A 26,213-nucleotide genomic window follows, 5' to 3' on the forward strand; every position below is an offset into this window, starting at 1 on the left:
TAGATAGATAGATATGTATGTAAAAGGCTGTGGTGCTTTTTCGCTTCTTGGATCTTGTTTAAGAAAAATTTTTCTTTGTTTTTCTTCTCAGTCAACTGAATTATTTCCGCAGTCTGTTTTATTGCCACTCTTGATGCCTACATGAGAGGACCTAAAGTAATTTCTGACAGCCCAGGACTCCTTGGGAAAAACACAGGAGGTGCCACATACCCTGTTTTGAGAAAAACCTATATTTTCCTCATGGAACCCCAGGAATTGAAGGAGGCTAGATCCCTCTCAAAATCTAAGGCTCTGCTCCGTGTTACCTGATTTATTTTGACTTTGGGAGGTATCAGAAATTACTTTGCAGGAAGAAGAGCTTTTAGCCTGTGTATGTATTAACTAGGTAGGAAGTATACTTTAAGGTAGGGCTAATGGCAGTTACAGAGGAATACTCAGCTCTTTGCACTTTTGGGTTAGAGAAGCATGCTCTCAGCCACCTAGAAGGTATTATTTCTACCCCACACTGAAAGATGAGACTCTCTTGGGGGATGGGCTGATTGGGTTTGGATTGCCTTGTAGTGGAATGCAAGGTAAAAGCATTGCACTCTCTTCTCTCATTGCATTCCCCTCTTTTTGGGGATCCAAGATGTGGTATAAAAATAGGACCCTTAATTTGGGGGATCTATTTTTGCCTTCCAGCTATGCCTGCTTATTAGGCCCTAGAAATTACATGCTTTCCTGGCCCTGTTCCTGTAAGGGCTCCACCCTAAAGCCAGTAATCCAATTAAGACACTTAAAAATTGGCAGATAAAAAATCTTACAACTACCAGATCCCCTTCTGTCTGTGTATTTGTATGTGTTGTGTGTGTGATGTCTATATAAAACATGTTAATGTTCCTATTAATTGACTTTTAAAGTGCTAAAAAAAATTGTCAGAAAAATAGAAACTTTAATGTGTTTAGGTCATGTGACTCTAATCTTTGAAAAATAAAGGCAATTTAAAATATTATTGGTAAAGTAAAATAAAATGTCTTCAATGTTTATACATTTGGTCTAAATTAGGCAGGTCATATACTGTTTGCTAGATGCTTTAAGCTCATAAACTGCTGTGATTTTTAATAATTGTTTGACTTGTCTGTTTTACAGTCATTGGATTCTAGATAAGGCCTGGGGACACGTGGAAGTAGCCAGGTACCCTAGCTAGGCTGAGAAGAGTCAGACGTTGTCTGCAGCTCTGTCTTTGTCCTGGGCTCTATAATCTGATTCATGGTTAAAATTGCTTACCTATCAGATATTACACCGCAAATTAAAGCTACTGAGAATTAACATTGTAATGTACTGGAGAAACAGTTTTACCTATAAGGTATACAAGGAAAATAGATTGTGTTTTTGGTAAAATGTTATAAGAAGGTATGGAAATACGGTTTTTGTTAAAGGGAATGTAATTTTGTCTAGTTCAGGGGGTTTTAAGGATCATCTTAACCTAAAAGAGCAATAAGACAAAACTGCAAGTTTTAACAAGCTATAAAGGGTTTGTGAAGGATTGATCTTGTAAAAGAAGTTCTGTGTGTATCAGGAAGTTGGCGAAGATTTGAAGGAGATTATTTCAGTTTTCGGTACATTAAACATGAAAATAAAAGCACACTGATGGCAGGGCTCAAATCTGGGCCCATGTGTCTGAATAATGGTTTTCTTAGGAAATTGATCAGCTGTTTAACAGAAAATTATAAAGGGTTTTAAAAGGTTTTTGAAACTTTTACCTTATGGTCAGATGAATTAAGATTATATAGATTTGTTTATAAGGTTTTATTACAAATTGGGTTTAACATTAATAGTATACAAATGCAAAGGTGAAATTTTACTTTTTCTTTTAAACAAGATTTTCATGTAATATTAAGGGATATGAAAGGTTTTTGTTTGCCCCTTTGAGTAAATGGCAGGGAAAAGGAAGAGGGGAAAGAAAAGAGATCAGTTGGCTTCATGCCGTCTTCATTGGGTCCTGTTGTTTGGGAAGCTGAGGCTCCTATCAAAGTATTTTTTCCTTCATAAAATTTTTGAGTTATCATTTTGGCTGAATGAATGACTTACGTATGGTGACCTGGGATCCTATTTTGTAATATCTAGTGTTTTAAACCTTTGATATTTGACAAACTACCAAGATCAAATTCTAGGTTATGTTTTAAAAAAAAATTAGGACACCTAAAGTCCAAAAGAGATATATTTGGCTTATTTGATATATTAAAATCATGCAGGAAGCATTGTCAAGTATAAGATGGTGTTTAACTTTCTTTGGGTTATATTCATATAAATATGCTATTAGTATGTGTTACAAACCTGTGTAAGATTCCTGTAATTCTGATGTTTCAGTGTATGTTACCATTAATAATTGTCATTGTTATGTTAAATTGTTGTGTGTCACAAAGATGACCAGAATTCCTTGTTGACTGCATCTTTATGGCTATCCTGAGACTTCTGTCATCCATAGACAATTATTGTCTTGTGTTGCTCCTTTTTAGAAGGCAGTTGTTATATTCAGCTATAGGACTCTGACAGGTACTCCTGAATGCAGGTCTCTGGTAACTTTAGAAATTGTGCCATTGGAATAGGAAAAAAAAAAAAAAAAACCCAAACTTTTGGGACCGTCGTGGAGAGCTGATGTGTGAAACATTGCTAATCCCTTTGTTATTCAGAATCAAGAAAATGTTTTCTTTTGAGCTGTTTACCACTTTTAGCAACTAAATAAGATAAACTTGAGCAAAATTTACTGTGAGCAAAATTTGGAGCATGTTGCTTTTTCTCTACCTGATTTCTGCAGAATTTATAGAAACTATTTGAGTATTCTCAACTTATGGCAGTATAGTTATTTGCATAAGTGCAGTAAGAATCTGTTCTCTTTTGTAACAGAACAGAATTAGAAACACTGGTTATTTTACCAAGGCTTTGACTGGAATGGCATGCATTCAAATATAAACAGACTGCTTTAAGGAATCAAAGTTGACTTATAGAGCCAACAGAAGCCCCTCAGGAAAACGCCTCATACCTTGGCTGTGCGGCTTCTGTACAGGGTTCCTGACCTGTGGTAAGTAAAGAATGTCATTTTCTGGCAGGCCTAGGGAGCCCCAAGTTATCTTGAGACCTTGGGTGGAGGAAAGAGCCTATTAGGGCAAATAATTATTCTTGCTGCGCTTTATACAAATAATCAGTCCAAGCGTAATAAGACTAAGACTTATTTTGCAAGTAAATTTGTCTCACTATGATTTGTCTTTCATAAAAATGGGGACTGGAGAGAGAAAGATTATGTTTCAAAAAACTATAAACTTTTTGAGTTTTCATTATTTTCTGTTAACCCCGAATTCTTTGTAGGCTACAAGTCCCCAAACTAATGCTTTCAGATTTTTCTTCCCCTTTTCCAACTTGGACTCAATAAAATGCTACTACTTTGTTCCTGAGGCCCTGCAAGCTGAAGCTTATTCCTCGTAATATAGGTGACAAAAACATTTCAGATTTTCACTGCCTTCCTCATCTATAACTGAAGAGGCCTAACCCATCTGCATTGCCACCTCCTGATATGAGAAACAGCTGTTTAATTAAACATCTAGTCTCAGGACTAGGAAACTGACCTAAAAAGAATATGGAGCGATATATGTAAATGTGCTCTTTCCTGTCCCTCCCAATCTGTCTGTCTAACAATCACTGGCCCAGATCTCTCTGCGAGCCGCCCCATGTCTGATTGGTTCTCAGAGATGTTCATCTCTCTGAGAGAGAGAGATGTTCTCCCTCAGAGCTTAAGGTCAAGTCTACAAAGGCTTCAGAAGCTAGGACTTCCACTCTTTATCCTAGGACCTTGTAGTTCACTGTTCACTTAAATGCTGTGCCAAAACTACAGAGGAACATCCTAATGCCTTTGTCAGGCAAGCCTTGAAACCGCAACCAGGCACATGTGAGTACATGCAGACAGCTGCAAAGAGGTTCCACTGCTTTTACCTTGGGGTCTGCAGCTGCACCCACTCTGCCCACTATCAGCAGGAAGAAGTTAGAGCAGTCGTCTCTTCTTTCTCCATCTTCATAGCCCACACCTTAAGAATAAGGTGCTATAAAACCCAAAGGGAGGGACCGAAACCACCTTTGCAAAAATTCTAATTAACTGAGAAAGTGTTGACAGTGAGAGCAAAGTCATGTGGCTGTCTTGCTTCTAGCTCGCAGGTGGACTGTCTCTGTTCATTCTTGGCCATGGGCCAAACTAACTTGGGGGGAAAATTTAGTTTATAGTTTAAATAATAGTCCTTCCCCAGAACTAAATGTTGTTGTAAAACTAATGGAAGGCCACCAAGTTAGGATGAGAGGGGCTTGAATTCTAAATGGTTTACCGTTATGCCATTATGCCATAATAATTTGCCATTATGCCGGCAGTGAAGATTTGCATCTTCCCCGATTACTCTTGAAGATAATATCACTGTTGTAGAACCTGAGATTGGCCTTTGAGATGTCTTTTCAGGTGTTTGCATTTCTGACAACCAGATTGCCCCACTTGGACCTGCGAACAACCGGTCCTGTGGCCCCCCGACCCACCGAGGAACTGACTCAACATAAAAGGACAGCTACAATTCCCTATGATTTCATCTCCAACCCAACCAGTCAGCATGCTCCCTACCCTACCCCGCTGCCCACCAAACTATCTTTAAAAACCCTAATCTCTGAGCTTTCGGAGAGACTGATTTGAGTACTAATAAAACTCCAGTCTCCCGTACAGCCGGCTCTGCATGAATTAAACTCTTTATTACAATTCCCCTGTCTTGATAAATCAGCTCTGTCTAGGCAGCAGGCAAGGGGAATCCATTGGGTGGTTACATTACTCTTAATATTTGTGAATAATTGCATCTACAAAAATGATTAAGTGACTTTGCCCACTGTAATCCTAGTAGCTGACAAATTACTCTGTACATTCTACTGTGTTTCCTAGGGCCGTGGAATGCCTTCTTATGCAAGACACGTTTCCATGGATTCAGGAAATCATTTTAATGGTTCAGCTATCTTAATTTAAACAAAAGTTCAGGGCTTATTGTTCAGCTGAGTCTCTAAAAATATTTTTTGACTGCAGCGGCTCTTTTACATTGCTAATGTGTATCCTTGTTTAAAAAAAGAATCTTTATGAAACAGTGAAGGCCAGCATTTCTTTGAGGTGTTGGCAGTCTTTGCTTTAGGAATAATAAAGGAAAACATTAGTTTCATCAAATAATAAAATAAGGAAGACCTGAATAAAATGTCCACATTAGTAGAGGATGAAAGTACCCTGAAACTCTACAAAGCAGTAATGTCTCATGCCTTGATGTGATCTCATTAAGTGAGAGCAGCACATTTTGCTGGTGTGTTGGGACCCCCAAGATCACCCTCAGGCCCAGTGGTTTGCTGAAAGGGCTCACAGACTCAGTACCTGCCACACTTATGGTTTATTACAATGAAATGATACAGATGAAAGTCAGCAAGGGGAAAAGGCACAAGGCACAAAGTCCAGGTGAAACTAGGCACAACCTTGCAGGTGGCCACCCCCAGTGGAGTTACAGAGAGGCTCTCAATTCTCCCAGAAGAATATATGATTGGCCACGTGCAGGAGAGTGGCCAGCCAGGGAAGCTCACCTGAACCTTGGCGCTCAGGGTTTTTATTTGGGAGCCATTCCTATGGACATGCGGCCCATGCCGAGGGATTCAGAAGGAAAATGGGAGAATACATGACCGTCCACACCACTTCAGGCCAAGGCCTCATGGAAATCTGGGTGAGGTTCTGTATCTGTCATTTGTGCATTTATGCGTATGTTAGATGTCAGTGTTAAAAACTAACTTCTAAGAATGTGTAGGAGTGGGTAAGTAGCTGGAGAACATGATACCCAGGCCTTTCATATAGAAAAGAATAGCACATCACCCTGGCCAGCTGTGCGGCATGAACAATTGATCCTCCTCCACCAAGTATGTCTATTCTCCCTTGGCTGAATACAGTGTTGGAGGTTTGCAGAGCCTCTGCTCACATGGGAGGTTATGAAGGGGCTAATTGTTCAATTACCAACCCTCTCATAACCGTGCTAGTTGCAAACAAACTGTTTGAAAAGACTGTTTTGCTAAACTGTTCTCTTGGTGTGATTATAACCACTTACAGTAGCAAAATGCAGGAATCCGGAAGTTCTTAACGTTCCAGATGTTCGTAACCATTCCACTCTCCCGGTTCCAGTGCAATTTCAGTTGTACGATCTTTTCTAAGTTTATTGTTCTAAATTAAGACTTGCCGTTCTTATACTCATTAATTTGTTACAGGGAGAAAAAGCAATTAGAATGAAAATCAGATGAGTATAAATTACATTTGTTTAAGTATACATCTTGTCAATGTAGTAAAAAAATCTCCATTGGTATTGACACCCACAAAAAAGGTTAGATTCTGTTGAAGATGCACATAAGCCTTAAATTTCACTTCCTACTTTAAAAATTGGTGACGATGTGAAAATGTCTAAGAGAGTCCACATTTCCTGTTTTAGATAAGATGAAATAGCCGCTAACCAAGGTGCCTGTCTTCCGAGTTTATTCACCGTTACATCCAAGACTTGCCTGCTCTGAAATTCTAATGTGACCTTAAAAGTGTCCAGCATTGATATGTTTTATGCCAAATTCCATTTCCTTTCTTGCTTTCCAGACTGAATAGCAAGCGAGTTGTCTGAACTGTCAGACACAACACTGTCCCTCTTCCCTGAAGTCTCTGTACATCCCTTTGCTGGTGCCTCCTCCTCCATTCACTTCTCAACTACTACTGCCCCCAAGATGATGTTCTTTTTTCCCCTGCCACATCTGTGCCTGTAGTAATATGCCACTTCCTTGCTCCTCAAGTCTGAGTCCCATCCCCAGTCTCTCTACTGATCCCCCAAGTCTGAGTGTCCCCTCCCAATCTCTCCAGTGACTCCTCCCCTCCAAGTCACGATGTGTATCCCCAACTTCTCCATTGCCATCCGTACTGATATTTTGAATGACACTTCATGGGCACTCTTTGATGTAATCCCACACTTGGTACCATCACCATTTCCCTACCACGGTCTGTCCACTCCAAAGATAAACTTCTTCCACCCTATGATTATGTCACTCTTCGTCTTAGCCCATTCGAGCTGCTATGGCAAAATACCATAAACAACAGAGATTTTTTTTTTCTCACATTTCTGCAGGCTGGGAGTCCAAGATCAAGGTGTGGGAGATTCAGTGTCTGGGGGGACCCGCTTCCTGGTTCATAGACAGCACCTTCTTGCTGTGTCCTCACATGGTAAAAGACGCAAGGGAACTCTCTGGGGTCTCTTGTATAAGGATACTCATCCCATTCATGAGGGCTCCACCCTCATCACCTCCCAAAGGCCCCAACTCCTAATGCCATCCCCTTGGGGGTTAGATTTCAATATATGAATTTAGAAGGGCAGAGAGAAGCATTCAGAATTAGCACTGTTCAGTAGAAAAACATCAGGATTGTGTTCAAACATTTTTTTCCATAGTATCTTTCCTACTGCCTCCTTGTCTTCAGTTCCCTCCCCACCACCTGGCACCCAGATATCCCACCCTTGTCAGTGTTACCTCTATCCTCCCATCACTGCTTTGTTGTAGTAACAATATCTTGCATGTATCAAGTACTTGCTGTGTGCCAGGCATGATTCTAAATATTGACAGATGAAACTGTTTATTCCTACCAATCCCTAGGAAGTAGAAACGGCTCCATCCTCATTTACAGATGAGAAACCCAAGGTACTGAGAAGGTCCTGGCCTACCCAAGTCACCTCAAGGAGGTCATACAGCTGGGATTCAGAACATCATCCATCTGGCTTTGGAATCTTTCTCATTTTTTCATTTATTCATGATTCATTGAAAAAATATAATAAAAAGTATACATATGTATCTATGTCTACATATAGATACATATGTATATATAGCTATCATGTACTACGTGATGTTTTCAAATACAGTCGGCCCTCCACATCCACAGGTTCCCCATCCACGAATTCAACCAACTGTGGATCAAATATAAATTGGGGGCTAGGCGCGGTGGTTCACGCCTGTAATCCCAGCACTTCAGGAGGCCGAGGTGGGTGGATCACCTGAGGTCAGGAGTTTGAGACCAGCCTGTCCGACATAGTGGACATCTCTACTAAAACTACAAAATTAGCTGGACATAGTGGCGCATGACTGTAATCCCAGTTACTTGGGAGGCTGAGGCAGGAGAATCGCTTGAACCCGGGAGGCAGAGGTTGCAGTGAGCCGAGATCGTGCCAGTGCACCCCAGCCTGGGCAACGAGCAAAATTCTTTCTCAAAAATAATAATAATAATAAATAGGAAAACAACAATTAAAGATAACGATACAACAAGATAATACATATATTTTTAATTTTTTAAAAACGGCAGATTTATTACAGGAAGTATGAAAATATGTATTAAGGTTGCAATGGGCAGCACAGCAGAGAAGGGGCTACCTGCCCTCCTCCCCCTGCCCCATATATATTTTTTGTGTGAGACAGGGTCTCGCTGCATTGCCCAGGCTGGAATGCAGTGGCATGATCTTGGCTCACTGCAACCTCAACCTCCTGGGCTCAAGCAGTCGTCCCACCTCAGTCTCCCAAGTAGCTGGGACCACAGGAATGTGCTACCACACCCAGCTAATTTTTCGTAGTTTTTATAGAGGCAGTGTTTCACCATGTTGCCCAGACTAGTCTCGAACTCCTGGGATCAAGTGATTCACCCACCTTCACCTCCAAAAGTGCTGGGATTACAAGCATGAGTCACTGCACCTGACCTATTTATTGTTTTTTAAAGACAGAGTCTCTCTCTGTTGCCCAGGCTGGGAGTGCAGTGGCACAATCATGGCTCACCGTGGCCTCAGCCTCCTGGGCGCAAATGATCCTCCCGCCTCAGCCCCCCAAGTAACTGTGAGTGCAGGCACGTGCCACCACACTCAACTAATTATTTTTATTTTTCGTAAAGATGGGGTCTCATTTTGTTGCCCAGTCCGGTGTCAAACCCCTGGCTTCAAATGATCCTTCCACCTTGACCTTGCAAAGTGCTGGGATTACAGGCGTAAGCCACCACACCCAGTGCCAATCTTAGTTCTTTGCTCGTTATCTGAATTTTCACCGTATTTGCATACACCTGGAGTATTTTTTTTAATATTTGTCTTAAATTGAAACAGTTGCCTTTTATTAAATATATCAATACATGTTAGTATACTAGTTTCATTTAGTTCTGTTGTTCGCATAATATACGTTCAAATAGCTATTAAATTTCAAACATTTGCCCTCACGCTTAAAATTATTTTTGAGTACCATCAGAAATGTGGAGGCCCCCAGAGAGTACTTGATGTCCGGGAATGCAGCAGTCGTCACCTTTTCCCCAGCAGCTTGAGAAAGGGCATAGAGTGCCATCTGAGCTGGATTTGAACCGGAAGTTTTTAGGCAAAGTAAGAAGAGCACAACCCGGCATTTTTGAGGAGAATGCAGCCATCTTGGTGATGGGGACCTAGGACACATGATGGCAGGAAGGAGGAAAAGATGCTGGCAAGTAGGGTTAGTGGCAGATTAACACCAGCTGAGACATGGGAACCTGTCCAGTTAGAAGCCATTGATTCATTGTTGAAAGATAAAGCTGGACGTAGTGTGAGTAAAGGGTGACCTGCCTGCTTGGTGAAAAATTAGTAACCACAGAGGTGACTGTCAAAACCAACCAGCAACCAGGGAAAATGCTTGTAGTGTGTTAGGTAAAAGAGAACAGGGATACAATACTCTGTGACCATGATGATTATACATATAAATTAAGATGCACAGGCCAGGGGCAGTGGCTCACGCCCAGCAAATAATCCCATCACTTTGGGAGGCCGAGGCAGGTGGATCACGTGAGGTCAGGAGTTCGAGACCAGCCTGGCTAACATGAAGTGAAATCCCATTTCTACTAAAAATACAGAAATTACCTGGGCTTGGTGGCACGCACCTGTAATCCCAGCTACTTGAGAGGCTGAGGCAGGAGAATCACTTGAACCTGCGAGGTAGAGGTTGCAGTGAGCCGAGATTGTGCCATTGCACTCCAGCTTGGGCGACAAGAGTGAAACTCCTTCTCAAAAAAAAAAAAAAATAATAAGATATGTAGAGAAAAGGGACTGGAAGAAATCCCCCAATGTGAGAACAGGAGTTGTGTTGATTGTTTAACAATGTGAGTTAATTTCTCCATCTTCCAAATTGCTTTCTCTTATATTCCCAAAGTCATATCTTGACTTTTGTTTGAGTGTGATTTGCAATGGTGCTATCCATCGTACATCTCTCATTTAGCATTCATGCTGTCTTCCAATTTCCAAATATTGAATCCGGAATTCATGAGTGTTCCAAGCTGCTGGAGACCACGCTGTAGGGCTGGAGAACACGAGCGTCTCTGAGCCTAGCTCTTCCTAGTAGTTGACTTGCAGCAGGAGCTGAGGCTTCTCCTGGCATCACCTCCACTACAATGTGAGCATTTCCAGGAAGCAGAACCCCCTACCCCAGCCGAGGCCCCTCCAAGGTTGTCTCATTGTCCTAGCCCCCCATTGCCCTGGGAGGAAGTAGCCACATGAGTTTATGGCCTGAGTAATGCTTTTCCCTCCTGGATACTCCCCACATCTAGAGGATATGAAAATAGTCTTGGCAAGGGCGCCTGGTCTGCGGTCGTCAGCGGCCTGAGCTGTATTCACCCGCCACCCTTGGGGTCCAGACCAGATGTTATGGTAAAACCCTATTTTAACGAGATCCTTCTGGTATTTCTTTTGGACGCCATCCGAGGCAGCTTCATTTTACACTAAATTCCATGTTACAGTGGGTCATCTCAAACAGGTCTGCAGCACATCAAAATGTTCTCACTGCACTCTGTTTTCTGTAGGAAAATGTTGTCGGAGGTTAGGACGGGAGTTGAGGACTGGGCCTTGAGGATTTTTTTCATATAAACACATTAAAATGGAAAGCTGATATGAACATGTTCAGTGATACAGACTGCAAAGGCAGAAAGAATTCTCCCCAGCATATTTTTTTTTTGCTTTTTACCATGGATATAACTGGAGTTTACATATGATAAGAACTGCTTCTTGGGCAGAAAATGTAATCCTCTGGTGAGACTAATCCATCACTATTGAAGTGAAGGGAACCGGTAGTGAATTCACCCCACAGATGAAGATAGGATTTCTAATTCTCTTGCCTTTTCTGTTTACTGTTCCTAACTCCATGAGAGTATGCGTGTGTGTCTGTGTTTTCTTCACCATTTGATTTTTCATCCCAGCTCCCACTTCCTCATCCTTGGCCTCTCTTCCATCTTTATTTTTATCACACCCTCCCCACCTCCACCACCTTGTCCCAGCACTGAGAGGAAAGTGGGCAGCTTTCCAGGCAGCTGCAGTCCTGCTGGAGAAACCTTTATGATCCGGGAAGTATTGACTGAGGAGAAGCTGTGCTGACTCCGCTATGAATAGGGAGGTTGGAAGAATGTCAGCATTTGCAGAAACAAAAGGAAGTGCTACATGTACGTTCTGGTTTCATAATGACTGTATTGTAAAACCCCTTCTCTTTAGCCCACTAGATTGGACAAGTGTGTTAACCAATGGCTGTTGGGTATTCATTGATCATAGAGCTAGACCAACAACCAAAGTTGTTTACCTCTCATAAGGTGGCTTTCGCAGGCATGCCGAAATCACATTATGAAACTCCCAGCCACAAACTCTAACATGTATTTTCACTTCCTATCCAATAAGGGATGTCCCCACCCCTTTACTCCCTGACTACTGTAGTCATAAAGGTACACTCCTAGTTCCTCCCTCTCTCTTTCTCGGCTTCTTGGTCCCTGTGTGTGATAAGGTTTCTTGTTGCCCTGTATGGCATGGTGTGGCATGCCCCAGCATACTCCCTTCCTTGGGAACTGAGTAATAAATTCTTTCCATGGCATTAGCCTCTTTGTGTTGTCACTCAGTCACCTCCATAAATTAAAACCCTTCAGGTTTTGTTGGCACCGTAAGATAATTTATTTTCTCTGCATAGGATTTTAGAATTGAAAGGGACCTTATAGATCATTGAATTCCACCTGTCCATTGGTCAGAAAAGGAAGCTGGGAAAATTGATAAGGGCAGATCCAGGCCTCGGAGCACCTGGTTAAATGTGTTCTCTCTATAAGCCTAAGAAATGGTACCAAATTCTTATGTCATTGCATCCGATATGATCCATCCTTCCTTCTTTCTTTTCTTCTCTTCTGTTTCTTTCCTTTGCTCTCAAGACTGGTGTATCACTTTGTCCCCCAGGCTGAAGTAAAGTGGCACAATCATAGCTCTTTTCAGCTTCCAGCTTCTGGACTCAAGCAGTCCCTCTGCCTCAGCCTCCTGGGTACCTGCGGCTACAGGCAGATGCCACCACACCTGGCTAATTTTATTATTTTTATTTGTATAGAGAGACAAAGTCTCACTTTGTTGCCCAGGTTGATCCCGAACTCCTGGGCTCAAGTGATCCTCCTATCTCGGCCTCCTAAAGTGCTGGGATTATAGGCGTGAGCCACCATGCCCGGCCTCTTTTTTCTTAATTTAGCTCTCTAATATGTGAGCTTTTTGGAAGATCCAATTTATCTCTGTTTGCTTTTTGTAATATGGGAATCATTCAGCCTCATTGTCACAAGGTAGACCTTGTTTGCAACTTTTTTTGTGCTGAAAACTATAATATAAATGGTGTTACTGATGAAGGGGTTTTCTTCCTCTTTTAAGAGGATGATATTTTAAACCAGAGGTTTCCACATTTTGGTAGTGTGCGGTATATGGGTTAAGAGTGTGGAGTCAGGAGTCAGAGGGCCACTTGCTATCTGGGTACCCTCATGGAAATCACTTTACTACTCCATGACTCAATTTCTTCATCTGTAATATAGATTTATTTGGACTGACTCATAGATTATTGCCAAGTCTCTATGATTTAATTCATATAAAGGACTCCAAGTAAGCACCCAATGTCATTACCTTTATTATTGTTACTGTTATTCTTGAGTAGTGTAATAGTTTTTAATCGGGTATATGTACGGTCAAGAGCCTTCTTTGGTGTTTAGAGACTATCATTTGTATGACAGTCCTCTTTGTCAAAAAACTCAGTTTTTTTTTCATTTGCTGTTGGGCCTAAATCAATTCTTGTCCTTTTTCTTCTAAATTCTGTATTCTAAAAGTATTGAGGACTTAGTTTTATTCAGTTTTTTATCACCCTTCATTGACATCAGTTGAGCAGTTTCTCTGAGCCATTCATCATCAGTCTTGTCAGCAGTACTAAGGAGGAGTGGTCTGTGTGTTACAAAGTGAATTACAACAGGTTTCCTGCCTTCAAAGGGCGTCAGTCTTTTCAGAAGCCAGGAGATGCATGGGAAATGTAGGACGTAGCACACAGCACCATGATAAGACACAAGGATGGGGAGGAGTCCTAAGGGAGCTTGGAGAAGAGGGCAGTCACATCTGCAGAGAGCACGAGGAAGGCTGCTGTGGGGAAGGGAGGCCTGGCTGCAGCCATAATCACTGAGAAGCTTGGCAGGGGTGGATAAGGGAATTCTAAAGCAGAGTTTCCTGCCCTTGCATTTTGAAATTTGGGGATGGATCTTTTTTTTTTTTTTAACAGAGTCTTAACTCTGTTGCCCAGGCTGGAGTGCAGTATCATGATCTTGGCTCACTGCAACCTCTGCCTCCCAGGTTCAAGAGATTCTCCCTCCACCTCCCAAGTAGCTGGAACCACAGGCATGTACCACCTGCCCAGCTAAGTTTTGTTTTTAGTAGAGATGGGGGGGTACCATGTTGGCCAGGATAGTCTCCTGGTCTCAAATAATCCACCCTCCTTAGCCTCTCTAAGTGCTCGGATTACAGGCATGAGCCACTGCGCCCAGCTGGGGCTGGATCATTTTTTGACATGGTAGACTGCCTTGTGGATGGCAGGATGTTTAACCACATCCTTGGCCTCCACCTGCATGTTGCTTGTAGCACGTAGACACCCACCCACCCAGACATTGCCAGGTGTCTTCTTCTTGGGGACAAAAAACAGCCTCACTGGAGAACTACTGGTCCAGATCAAGAGACCAAAATGAGCGAAGTCATCCTATGGGAAGGCAGGCATATGATTGGAGCATGGTGAGAGCTGGCATGGCTTTAGAACAGGGTACCAGAGGCTTGGAAGGCCATGCTGAGGTGAGGGAGCTCGTCTAGGCCTGCTGGCCCTCGACTGCTTTGGAAAAGGAAAGCAATAGGTGGCTTATGGTGATCAGGGAAGTTACTGCAGTGGTTTTGTGTTGCATTGGGCAGCACATGCAAAGCTTGCGTGCTATTGCCTGACACCAAGAAAACGCTCACTAAACACCAGCTATCATTGTTACTGCTGTTATTGTCGGGCATATTAGAAGGGGAGAGCTGAGCAAAGGGCTGAGAGAGGATGAGGTCCCAGGACCAGAGCGGTGGCAAAGAGAAGACAGGTGTATAGCAGAGGTACGGAGAGGACAGAGGCAGGGCATCTGGGAGGCCATGACATTGACTTACTGGTACTATATGCATACAGTCATCCCTGGGTATTCATGGGGGATCGGTTCCAGGACCTCCTTTAATACCAAAATCCATAGATACTCAAGTCCCTGATACAAAATGGCATAGTGGTTACATATAATCTATGCACATCCTCCTGTAAACTTTCAATTAGCTCTATATTACTTATAATACCTAAGACAGTGTAAATACTGCGTTTGTTTTATTGCATTGGTTTTTTATTTGTATTATTATTGTATTTTTGGGTTTTTTCCTGGATATTTTTGATCTGTAGTTGGTTGAATTGGTGAACACCAAACTATCGGATATGGAGCATCAACTGTATATAAAATCAGGTCAGCACACTTTTCCTGTAGAGGAGCAGATAGTAAATATCCTCAGCTTTGTGAGCCATGTGGTCTCTGTTGCACCTACTCAACTCTTCCCATTGTGGCGTGCAAATAGCCATAGACAACACATCGACTCATGGGTGTGGTTGTATCTCAATAAAACTTTAATGACACACACTGGCAGTGAGCCAGACTTGGTCTGTGGGCCTCAGTTTGCAAACCCATGATCTAGACAATGCACAGATAGCAGATGGTGCCCATCAGCTTTGGATAGCTGTCAGTATTACAAGTGTGTAAATCTGTTAAATACTTAATAAAAATTACAGTTTTAATGCTACAAATTGATACCCTTGGTATTTGTTTTAGCTGAAGATGCAAAACCAACCCCACAGCTGCCTGAGTATTAAATTCTACTTTTCTCTGCCAAATAAGCGGTATTTCTGAAGGCCAGTGACTGATAACTTAGCAGATTTTGCTGATGAATCAGGCCAACATTAGCTGGGCATAGTAGTTCGCTATATACCTCAGATGGTTTGTGAAGTCATTTGTGAAGGGTGTGGTTTAGCAGTGTCATAATTGCAAGAAACACAATACATGCACTTGGTTTGTTTTAAATCTGTTTATGTTGCCTAGTTAGATGAGACAAATTCTTATACAGACTCTTTCCTCTCTTGTGAGACTATTACAGCTTTTATTCCAAATGGACAGGACTTCACACGGAAGATCCTACCATCCTTTATAAAATGTCGTCCTTTGTGTAAGCCTTTCAGTTTATCATGATTATATTCATTTTTTCTCCCTGGGAATAATTTTATCTCATCTGATTATGCTCTGTTACTGTGTGTTATCTAAGGTCTATGACCAATTGCATGCAGAGGGTGGCTTGCTTTTCAATAGCAACAAGCAAGAACCAAGCAGAAATGTAAGGAGGGTAGAGCTGGGGGTAGTGGCCTCTCAGGGTGTCAATTCCCCAACCGTGGTGGGGTTGATGGGACAATATCTAGAAACATTTTTGGTTGTTACAATGGGAGTGTGCTATTGGCATCTAGTGGGTAGAGGCGGGGGTGCTGCTCAACATCGTACAATGCATGGGACTGTGTCCACCACAGCAAAGAATGAGCCAGCCTCAAAGTCAGCCATGCTGTGGTTGAGAAACCCTGCTGTCAAGAGATTCATCAGGGATACGCCTCCTAAGTAGGTGCCAAGCCTAGTGTCTTCAGGAATGTCTCTAGGCTAGCCTACTGGTGACACCAAGGTCACTAACCCATCACCCTCACACGATCTTTCATCAAGGTACCACCAAGCCCTTTATTCTCCTGCCCTTTAACTACTTCTGCATCTGCCACAGGGGCAGTCCTTGGTGCTTTGTTTGTCATTGACATTCTGGTCTTTGCTCCTATGGATGTCTTGTTGGGCAGAAGAGATGTGTTCAGAGACGCAGGAAAGCAGAGGAGGCACAAGGCACCGAAGTCTCACCACTCTGGCAGACTGCAAATGAATGCGCCCATTAGCCCTGGAGTCCAAGTGTGAGGGGTGAGATGCTGGCAGGCATGGAGGCAGGCATCACCTTCCGCAGTACCCTGGTACCTGGTTCCAGCAACTGTGGCCTAAGAGGAAGTGGTCAAGCAGCCTCTATTACATAGTCCTTGGGCATTGTCTTAGTTTGTATGGGCTGTAACCAATACCTTAGTCTGGGTAATTTATACACAACCAAAGTATATTGCTCACAGTTCTGGAGGCTGGGAAGTCCAAGATCAAGACGCCAGCAGATTTGGTGTCCAGTGAGGTCCTGTTTCTTATGGATGGCTCCTTCTGTGTCTTCACATGGTGGAAGGGGCAAGGAAGCTTGCTTTGAGGCTCTTTTATAGGGGCACTGATCCCATTCACGAGGGTGGAGCCCTCATGATTTAATTGCTTCCTGAAGGCCCCACCTCTTAATACTGTCACGTTGGGGATTTGTCTCCCACATACAAATCTAGGGGAGACACAAACATTCAGAATGTAGCAGGCATCTTCCTGTCCCAGAATGAATATCAGAACTAGCAAATAATCCTAGTGGCCATTTCATCTGACATCCTTATTGTTCCAACAAGGAAAGCTGGGACAGCAACCTTTCCACTCACTGTGGTCGTCTCTCCATCAAATGTGTGGGGAGTCTGGCTGCTGTCCCATCTATGTGTCTTATCAGCACCTCAAAGTGCATTTTATCCCTACACCACAGAAGAGGAAATGGCAAGCCCAGCCAAATGAGGCGACATGGGCCAGGCACCCAGTGGCAGAACGAGGAGAGAACCCAGCCATCCTGCCTGCTGCTGACATTTTCTCCATCCAGCCCTCCTGCTTGCCTTCATGAGACCACATGGCCAGAAATCAGTAAGAAAATCTTGCAAGCAAATGGACTGAAAACCATTGCTCTAGAGGCCATGTAGAGATCCATTCAAAGAAATGCAGCTAGTGAAAATTTCAGCAAATAGGAGGACTTCTGTTAACCATGGCATGGAATGCACATCTCCCAGGTCTGTATGAAGGTGCCTAATTTCCAGTCATGACAACCTACCCTTTCCAAAAGAGGACCCAAGCTGATGAAAGACCTTCAAAGTCCCCTGTAGAACTTTATCCTGCGTGTTTGTCATTGTGCATCTGCATAGGATATTCCTTTCAGCAGACAACTTTCAACTCTTTGCAGAAGTCTCAGGCGCCACAGCCTTCGTCCATCTTTACTGGTTCATCTCTTTGTTCCAAGAAGACTTAATTGAATGTGAATACTGTTCTCCGTATGATCTAGAAATGAAATCTATGTTGGAGAGCATAAACATGTAGAGAGAGAAAGTTATGCAGCCAAATCATGTACTGAACATTAAAAACCCAGATGAGAGAGAAATCAAGGGCACGCTCTCGCCGTGGGTTAGACTGAGCTTTGCACACCGTTCTTTGTGAGTTGCCTGAGCTGCACTCAAGTTGGCTGCTGTTCAGAGCTGCCAGTGGCCTAGCTGAGCAGCCAGGTGGAAATGGAGTCTGTGTCCATGCAGGGAATTCAATAATTTTGGTTCCTGTGCCTGTGGGTGGGTCTTGGAGTGTAAAGTAAAAAGCGGAATCTCGGAGTCACATAGTCTACAGTTCACAGTTTAGTTCGGCGTCATATCACATGATCCTTGGGCGGGTTACCTGATGTCTCCAATGTTTGTCCTTATGTGTGAAACAAAAACAGTACCAACTCCAAAGAGCTGCTACAAAGACTGAGGTAGTGGACAGAGCGCCCAGGTTTGGTTGAAGATGGTAATGTGGTGAGAATCGGCTCTGTTTCACAGAGCATGTGACTGCAGGTATCAGTTCTGTGGCCCAGTGCTGCTTGCAGGAATGAATGAGTGAGAGTGGATGAGTGAAATATCCCAGGAGCGTGAGACTTTCCTTCCACAATTGCTCCATCAGCCATGAGGTTTGCTTGTCAGGAGCCGTCATCAGCACCTAATGCTGCATTCTGGTGCATTCAGTAGATGTTTCTAGACACTGTTTCATGGTGGCTAAGAGTGGTTTCTGGCTGCCTAGGCTTAGATCTCAGCCCCACCCCTACAAACTGAGCAACAGGAGCCTGTCAGTTACCCTCAAAAGATCTCAGAGACCTGATTCATCAAGGGGAAAGGGGCAGTGACAGAATGATGCTGAGAGGCTTAAAGCCATTGAGTAGGAGCCACGTGAGTGGCCCCCATCAGCCGTGAGAGTCATGATGTCTATGAGAGAGGAATCACTGTGGCCCAGAATAGATAAGGAAGATTCCATGTAGTGGATCGTCAAGCCAAGAATGCAGTGAGGTCCTGCTTTATCCATTGACTGGGGTTTTTCCCTTCCACACTTTGCCAAAGACCTCAGTGATAAAAGCTTGCAGGTAAAACTCTATATAGCATGGCGGAGAATAGAGACGTTGGTGAATCCAAGGGTGGGTTGCTTCATTTTGGTAGGAGTGTGTAGGGGAAAAGGAAGGTGGATAGAGAGAAAAGAAGTTAAAGGAAAAGGTAAGGTTGTTGTAAACAGCCTTGGCTTATATCCTCCAAAAATACAGGGATGGAGGAACCCTTGGGGGTAGGGGAAACTGGAAAGGGCTCCTTTGCAACCTAATGTAGGCGGTTATAGTTTTGTAAAAAAATATGCAAGGCGCTGTGCAATTGATTGTAAAATTAATAGCAGCTACCCTATTACCTGTTAGATAAATCTCAACTACACATTTGATATATTCTTTACAACCTGGCGATGGGGACAGAACAGAGGGTGGATTGAGGAGGTGGGAGAGTAGACAGAGAAAAGTGAAGTGTCAGAAAGCAGCAAGGAGAGCACAGCGCAGAGCTCCTCTCCTGGAGGAACATTCCCATCTGGTGAGCGATTTGTTTATTGCAAGGTCAGTTTGCATTTGGATAAGGAGAGGCAGAAGAAGGGCGCTGATATGGAAGCAGAGGGAAGCCGGCTGCCAATGCCCCCCATTGGCTGAATGAAAAACGGCGGAAGAGGAGCACTTGTCCAGCAAGGCTGACAGTCCTGCCTCCTGGGCTAAGCAGATTCTCAGCCTGCAGAGTGGCCTAACCAGCGAGGCAGAGTGGCTGCGTTCCGAACTCCCTGCTTCCTGCTCATTTGCCTCATCCATGGAAGAGGCAAACAGTGTGGGAGTTGAAAGCCACACCATGGGAATGCCTTGGTGTTCACCGCACCTGTTGCCAGGGAGCCGAGCACTGGGGGTTCATGTTCCTCACACAAGATCCCCCCATGACCTCCACCTCCCAAGGATTTCAAGCTCCTGTGCACCCCCAGGCCGCCTCTGCGCCAATCAAAGTGACCCAGCCCTGCCGGGCGGGGTTGCCTGTTTTAGGAAGCTCCCTGCAGCAGCCTAGGCTTGCTGGCAGTAGGATGCTACCTCCCTCTCTCTCTCCTTGATGAAGGGCTGTCGCAGCTTCCTCATCATCCCCAGACCTCCACATAGACGCCCACCGTCATTGCCTTCTTTCCTTGAAGCAGGCGCCATCCGCAAGAGCAAGACGTGGCTTTCTGTGTATTCAGTCCTGACCCCCTTCCCAACAGCTTCATTCAAGAGCCTTCATCCAAAGCTGATCTGAAAACACTTTTAAATTGCCAAGCATCATTGATCAGCAGCTTCCTAGAGCGGCGATGAAAGAGATGCACTGGGGGAGGAGAGGAAAAGAGCCAGCATCTATTAGCAAAGAGAAAATTCCCAGTGTTTTGAGAAAATGACTCGGTGCCACACCAGTCAGTCCAGAGCGGCCTCTTCTCCATCTTCAGTTGTTGGGTTGTGATACACTTGCCCCGCGTGCCGGGAGCACTCAGGGTCAGCGTTTGCTCTTCCCTCATCTTGGGCTGAAGAAAGGTACCCTGTGTGCTTTCAGGGGGTGACACAGAGAGGCTTCAGTGTGAACTTCTGCAGAGTCTTATGAACCACGGAGTTTGCGGGGAGCCTGGAGCCGAATTTCAGTAACAGAAATGTCCAACTGGGGCATGCAGGGCAAACTATTGTCTGTTCTGCTTTGTTCTTAATAACACTGAAACGGTTTTACCATTAGAGGTCCTTGTTTCATCACATACCAATCCTGGTCTTCCTGGGTCTGAAGTCCCTCCCTCTCTCCCTGCCCTTTCCCACCTTACTGAACCTGAATCAGAAGCATTCCTGGGCATTCTACAGCCGTGTCTGTCCCTGCAAATTAAGTGTGTTTGAAGTCCGCGGGCCACCTTCAGATCTCAATGGCTGCACCTCCTCCCTCCTTCAATTCGGGTCTCACTCAACCTCGGCTTTCCCCTCTTGCTGCAGGTTTTTCCCACTCGGCTTTCACATTTGGGATTGAGAGCCACATCAGCCAGTCCAACATCAATGGGACGCTGGTGCCACCGGCCGCCCTCATCTCCATTCTCCAGAAGGGCCTGCAGTATGTAGAGGCCGAGATCAGTATCAACGAGGTACGTAGCTGCTGGGCCCGGCCCCCAAACAGCAGAGCCCTGGGAAGCTACAAGAGCTTGGAACACATTGGAAGCTAACATGCATTTCCCTCAGGCATTTGGGATTAATTCCGCGGCAGGGTGCAGTGGCTCATTCCTGTAATCCCAGGACTTTGGGAGGCCGAGGCAGGAAGTCTGCTTGATCCCAGGAGTTTGAGACCAGCCTGGACAACATGGTAAAACAGCATTTCTACAAAAAAAAAATTTTTAAAATTAGCCCGGTGTGATTGTATGCACCTGTAGCCCCAGCTCTCGGGAGGCTGAGGTGAGAGGATCAGATCACTCAAGCCTGAGAGGTTGAGGCTGCAGTGAGCCATAATTGCGCCAGTACACTCCAGCCTGGGCAACACAGTGAGACTCTATCTCTAAAATTAATTTTAGAGATAAGAAGAAGAAAGGAAGTTGGGTTTTTTCCCACCTTGTGTTCATACCGGCTGTGTGGATACACAGCAGCAAGCTTCCAGTGCCCCTCCCACATGGCTCCGTGTTTTTGACTTAAATGTAGAATCACTGGCTGTTAACTGATGTAAACACTTACACTGCCACATCCGAAAAAGATGCCGCACATCTTCAGCTGCTCTGGGCTTCGGAGTGGACGTTTGCCTTGCACTGACACAGACTTGCTCTCTCTTCTTGATTTCCTGGAGCAGGTTGGTTAGAGAGGGGCCCCACACATGGTCAGGTGGAATCTGTATTTCAGTGGAACCCAACAGAGGGCATCACCAGAGGCTGCGTCAGGGCAGAGAGGTGATGGCTCTTGTGTTAACGAGGATCTCAAGGGATGCTTTCATTACTGGGCTCATTGTAGAGCAGATGGGGTAGGAGGATGGAAAAATAAACGCACATTAAAATTGTGCACTTGGCTTGGAACCCCTCCCACTTTTTAGATTAGTCCACAGTGAGCAGTTGTGCCAATTTTATACCAGTTTTGGTTTTAAACCACACACCTCACCCTCTCTTGTCCCCTCCTATTCTGGTCTCATGATTCTACAGTGAAGATCCTCATGACTTCTGGGGAATAATGGGATCCACAAACTTTCTTGCCACCTTCACCTGAGTCCCTATTTTATTTTTAGAGACCGAGTCTCACAGTGTTGCCCAGGCTAGGGTGCAGTGGCACAATCATGGCTTACCGCAGCCTCAACCTCCTGGGCTCAAGTGATCCTCCTGCCTCAGCCTCCCAAAGCACTGGGCCCACAGACAGTCCCGGTTCCTGATTTCTCAATCCCCTGCAGCTTCCTCCCTCAGCCCCCTTTCTCCTACTCTGACCCAGGCGTGTGATTCTACTGAATTTTCCATAATGTACAGTGATCCATCCCACCTGGCAGTCACGTTCTTCCAGGATTCCCTTTGTCCCATCTTTCTGGGAACTGGTCTTGCCCTTACAAACCCTTCTCCTTCACAGCAGGTTACACTGGTTTCTCTTTAGCTTTTAAATAACTCTTTTAGAAAATCACAAAGTAATATATCCTGTTTTCTTTTTCTTTTCCTTTTTTTTTTTTTTTTTTTTTTGAGACAGGGTCTCTCTCTGTCACCCAGGTGGCAGTACAGTGGTCCGGTTATAGCTCACTGCAGCCTCAACCTCCTGGCTCAAAAGATCCTCCTGCCTTAGCCTCCTGAGCAGCTGGGACTTATAGGCACACACCACCACATCCAGATAATTTTATTTTTTGTAGAGATGATGTCTTGCTGGTCTTGAACTCCTGGGCTCAAGCGATCCTCCCGCCTTGGCCTCCCAAAGTGCTGGGAGTACAGGCGAGAGCCACTGTGCACAGTCCCTGTTTTCTTTCTTGCACTTTTGCCTGCCATTTTTCGCAAAGCTGTGGCTTTAGAAATTCCGGTGTTTCTTCCTCTCTTGTGCTCCTTTTTCCCTGGCAAACCCCTTCACACTGGGTACCCGGGATCTTCCGCTGACTCCTTCTGGCCCTGTCTAGTGTCTTCACTGCAAAACACACACACACGTGTGTGTCTAAGAGGACTTGTCCCCAAGGTCCAGCCAGCCCTCGGATCTCAAGGCGGCTGTGACTCTGTTTTTCTGTGCTCATTGCCTTCTACCTTTCATCTGTTGAGAAGCCTTCGTTTCCTTTCCTTGGTACTCCAGATTCTAGCACTCTAGGGGCTAATGAAAAACCGTCGCATTCATCACAATGGTTTCTAATCATTAAAAAGTGAGACACGCCAGGGGCGGTAGCTCACATCTGTAATCCCAGCACTTTGGGAGGCCAAGGCGGGAGGGTTGCCTGACGCCAGAAGTTCTAGACCTGCCTGGCCAATATAATGAGACCCTATCTCTACAAAAAAAAAAAAAATTAGCCAGGTGCAGTGGCACATGCTTGTAATCCCAGCTACTCAGGAGGCTAAGGCAGGAAGATCAGTTTGATCCAGGAGTTTGAGGCTGCAGTGAGCCATGACTGTGCCCCTGCACTTCAGCCTGAATGACAGAGCGAGACTCTGTCTCCAAGGGAAAAAAGAGACAGTGTGCCCGCGGAGTTTAAATGAGGACATGTTGTTACTACCTTGGACAGTTACTATGTTTTGTCATGTGCTTGTTCGTTTGGGTGTGAACATATGAAGGAGGAAGGGGGTGTGGGAGCATCTGGACCCATCAGTCACCATTGCCCACCCCATGGCCAGAATCAAGGGCCAAGAGTGCCTGAGGTGGTGATGCAGCTAGTTCTTTACATAGGTTGTATTGGTTTTTTTATTTTGAATATTGTCTTGTAATCAGAAATCATCTGGAGTGATGTTTCATTTAGTTACTCTTCAGCTGAAACCTGAGCCTTTCAGTTCTTCCTCATTTCTGAAGTAATTCAGGTTCAGAGCATATAAACGTGTTTGCACATCCAGATACACCCCCAAGGTGTATTGAGGTTCACCTGATTTGAATATTTGGCATGCTTCACAAGGAAAGAACCTCCTGCTGTATTTGTAAACGTGTATGGAAAGTTTCTCGTGGTAAATGGAAATCAGAGAATCAAAGGATGGTCAAAAAAACGTGAATCAAAACAAAATGATGTCAATTGTGTCCCGGCTCTAGTTAGTCTAACTCTGAACCCAAGGAGTCATTTCAGGTTGCAGCAAGTGCTTATTTTATTAAATCCCATGGACAGAGGGACCCAGAATCCAGGCCTAAATGCTGTGGGCATCTCATTTGGGCCCTGCTTCTGAAGCGTCATCCTCCCATATAATGGATGGTCATCTGCAGAGATTTTGCACACTCGCGATAGCACCTGGGCAGGGCTTCTCCACCGCGGCACTCAGTATTTGGGGCTGCATGTTTCTCTGTGGTGGGGCCATCCCGGGCACTGTTGGATGTTGAGCAGCATCCCTGGGTTCCACCCACCAGATGCCAGGAGCACCTCTCCTCCCTTAGTTGTAACAGCCAAAAAAGTCTCCAGATGTTGCCTAATGCCCCGCAAGGAGTCACAGTCACCACTCCCTCCCCCCACATTGAGAATCATGCCATCAGGGATAGCACTTTTTGTCAAGAATAAATGGCCTTTTTGTCCTCAGTGTCCCAGTTGGGTTTGACACTCAGAACAACTGTCACACTTAGTTCTTACCAACAGTTTGTCATGTCCCCTTCCCTGCCCCCCTGCCCACCATGGGATCCCTTCACCCCAGGCTTCCAGGCTCCAGGTCCATGCTGCTTCCCCCGTGGCGCCCTGGTTGCTGGGAGCCAGCTGTTTATGCCCCACTTCCCTGCGCTTCTCCTGCCCAGAGAGCAGAGTCCTTTCCCAGAGCCCTCACCCACGTGAGCTGACAGCTGTACCTTGGCTTGCTTCCCCAGGATGGCACAGTGTTCGACGGCCGCCCCATAGAGTCCCTGTCACTGATAGATGCTGTGATGCCTGACGTGGTGCAGACGCGGCAGCAGGCATTCCGAGAGAAGCTCGCTCAGCAGCAAGCCAGTGCGGCGGCAGCGGCTGCTGCCGCCACGACCTCAGCCAGCGTTTCCCAGCAAAATCCATCGAAGAACAGAGAGGCCACGGTGAATGGGGAAGAGAACAGAGCACATTCAGTCAGTGAGTGCAGGGGCTCTGGGAGTTCCGTGGGCCTCTCTGGGTTCATTGTTTTCTTCTTGGGCAAATCCGAATGCCTTCTTAAAATCCTGCCTGCTATAAATGTCTCAGAAGCTGCTCTCTAGTGTTTGCTTACGATCTGACCAGAAGAACTTCCCATTCCATTTTTTCCATCACAGCCCTTGGACCTGACCTTCTTTACCATCATCTTCAACTTTAGGAAATGGTGCTGCGTTGCTGATCTGAGAACTCTTGTGTAACACATGATTATTGCCCATGATAAACAACAGCGTTTCATTCATGGACATATTTAGTCTCAGCCTCCAACTTTCCATGCTGAGGGGTTTTGGCCAAATTGTGGTATAATTATTGAGCTTGCGGTTCCTGCCAAGGGCACCGGGCCCCAGACACTAGACATAGGCTTATTCGGTCTTTTTTTCTTTTTTTTTTTTTTGAGATGGAGTCTCGCTCTGTCGCCCAGGCTGGAGTGCAGTGGCCGGATCTTGGCTCACTGCAAGCTCCGCCTCCTGGGTTTACGCCATTCTCCTGCCTCAGCCTCCCGAATAGCTGGGACTACAGGTGCCTGCCACCTCACCCAGCTAGTTTTTTTGTGTTTTTTTAGTAGAGACGGGGTTTCACCATGTTAGCCAGGATGGTCTCGATCTCCTGACCTTGTGATCCGCCCGTCTCGGCCTCCCAAAGTGCTGGGATTACAGGCTTGAGCCACCGCGCCTGGCTAGCTTATTTGGTCTTTGCAAAACCCCAGGACATCAGTCCCTGTTAGGTGATTGCCCATGAGTATGTGGCAAGTCAGACAGAGCGCCCAAATTTCTACCCAGAAAATTTGCTCCACTTAGACCTACTGCTCTATACACCCGTAGGGACACCACTTCAGGGCGCAAGTTCAGAGCAAGCATATGCACCGTGCATGGCGCACCGTGTGTGCGCGTGTACTCGCATGCACGGGTATGCGTGTGTGCATATGTATGTTGTACATGTGTATATCTGCATGTGTATATGCCTGTGCGTGTGTGTACGCATGCGTGTGCACGTGTGTGCATGTGAGTGTGTGTGCATGCGTGCGTGTGCGTGTGTGTGCGCGCATTTGTGTGTATGCGTGTGTGCACGCACCTGTACCTGTGCATGGTGTAGTGTATGTGCATGTGCCTGTGTGTGCATGCGTGCGTGCATGTGTGTGCGTGCGTACGTGCCTGTGCATGGTGTAGTGTATGTGTGTATGTTCCTCCTTATTTGAAATCGAGCTGACTATGATGCTGGTGTCTTAAACCTGGTATGTCTTGGCTGCACAACTTCCTGGTGTGTAGAGAGCCAGC

At 45.1% G+C, this 26,213-nt stretch overlaps 1 protein-coding gene across 17 annotated transcripts in view; it reads left to right on the plus strand.

The window, feature by feature from the left end:
* The window catches only part of TBL1X (transducin beta like 1 X-linked), a 257,751-nt gene that overhangs the window by 201,557 nt on the left and 29,981 nt on the right, over window positions 1-26,213 (plus strand). For 14 of the 17 annotated variants that reach the window (XM_045383223.3, XM_045383228.3, XM_065537840.2 and 11 more), the window contains 2 exons: window positions 20,673-20,818; window positions 24,648-24,882. In XM_045383223.3, coding sequence (XP_045239158.1) covers window positions 20,673-20,818; window positions 24,648-24,882 — 381 coding nt within the window. The remainder of the gene's footprint in view (window positions 1-20,672; window positions 20,819-24,647; window positions 24,883-26,213) is intronic. The other 3 variants (XM_074029344.1, XM_074029343.1, XM_065537848.2) reach the window with 1 other exon arrangement.

Source organism: Macaca fascicularis, chromosome X (genome assembly GCF_037993035.2).
Source record: "Macaca fascicularis isolate 582-1 chromosome X, T2T-MFA8v1.1".
NCBI lineage: Eukaryota > Metazoa > Chordata > Mammalia > Primates > Cercopithecidae > Macaca > Macaca fascicularis.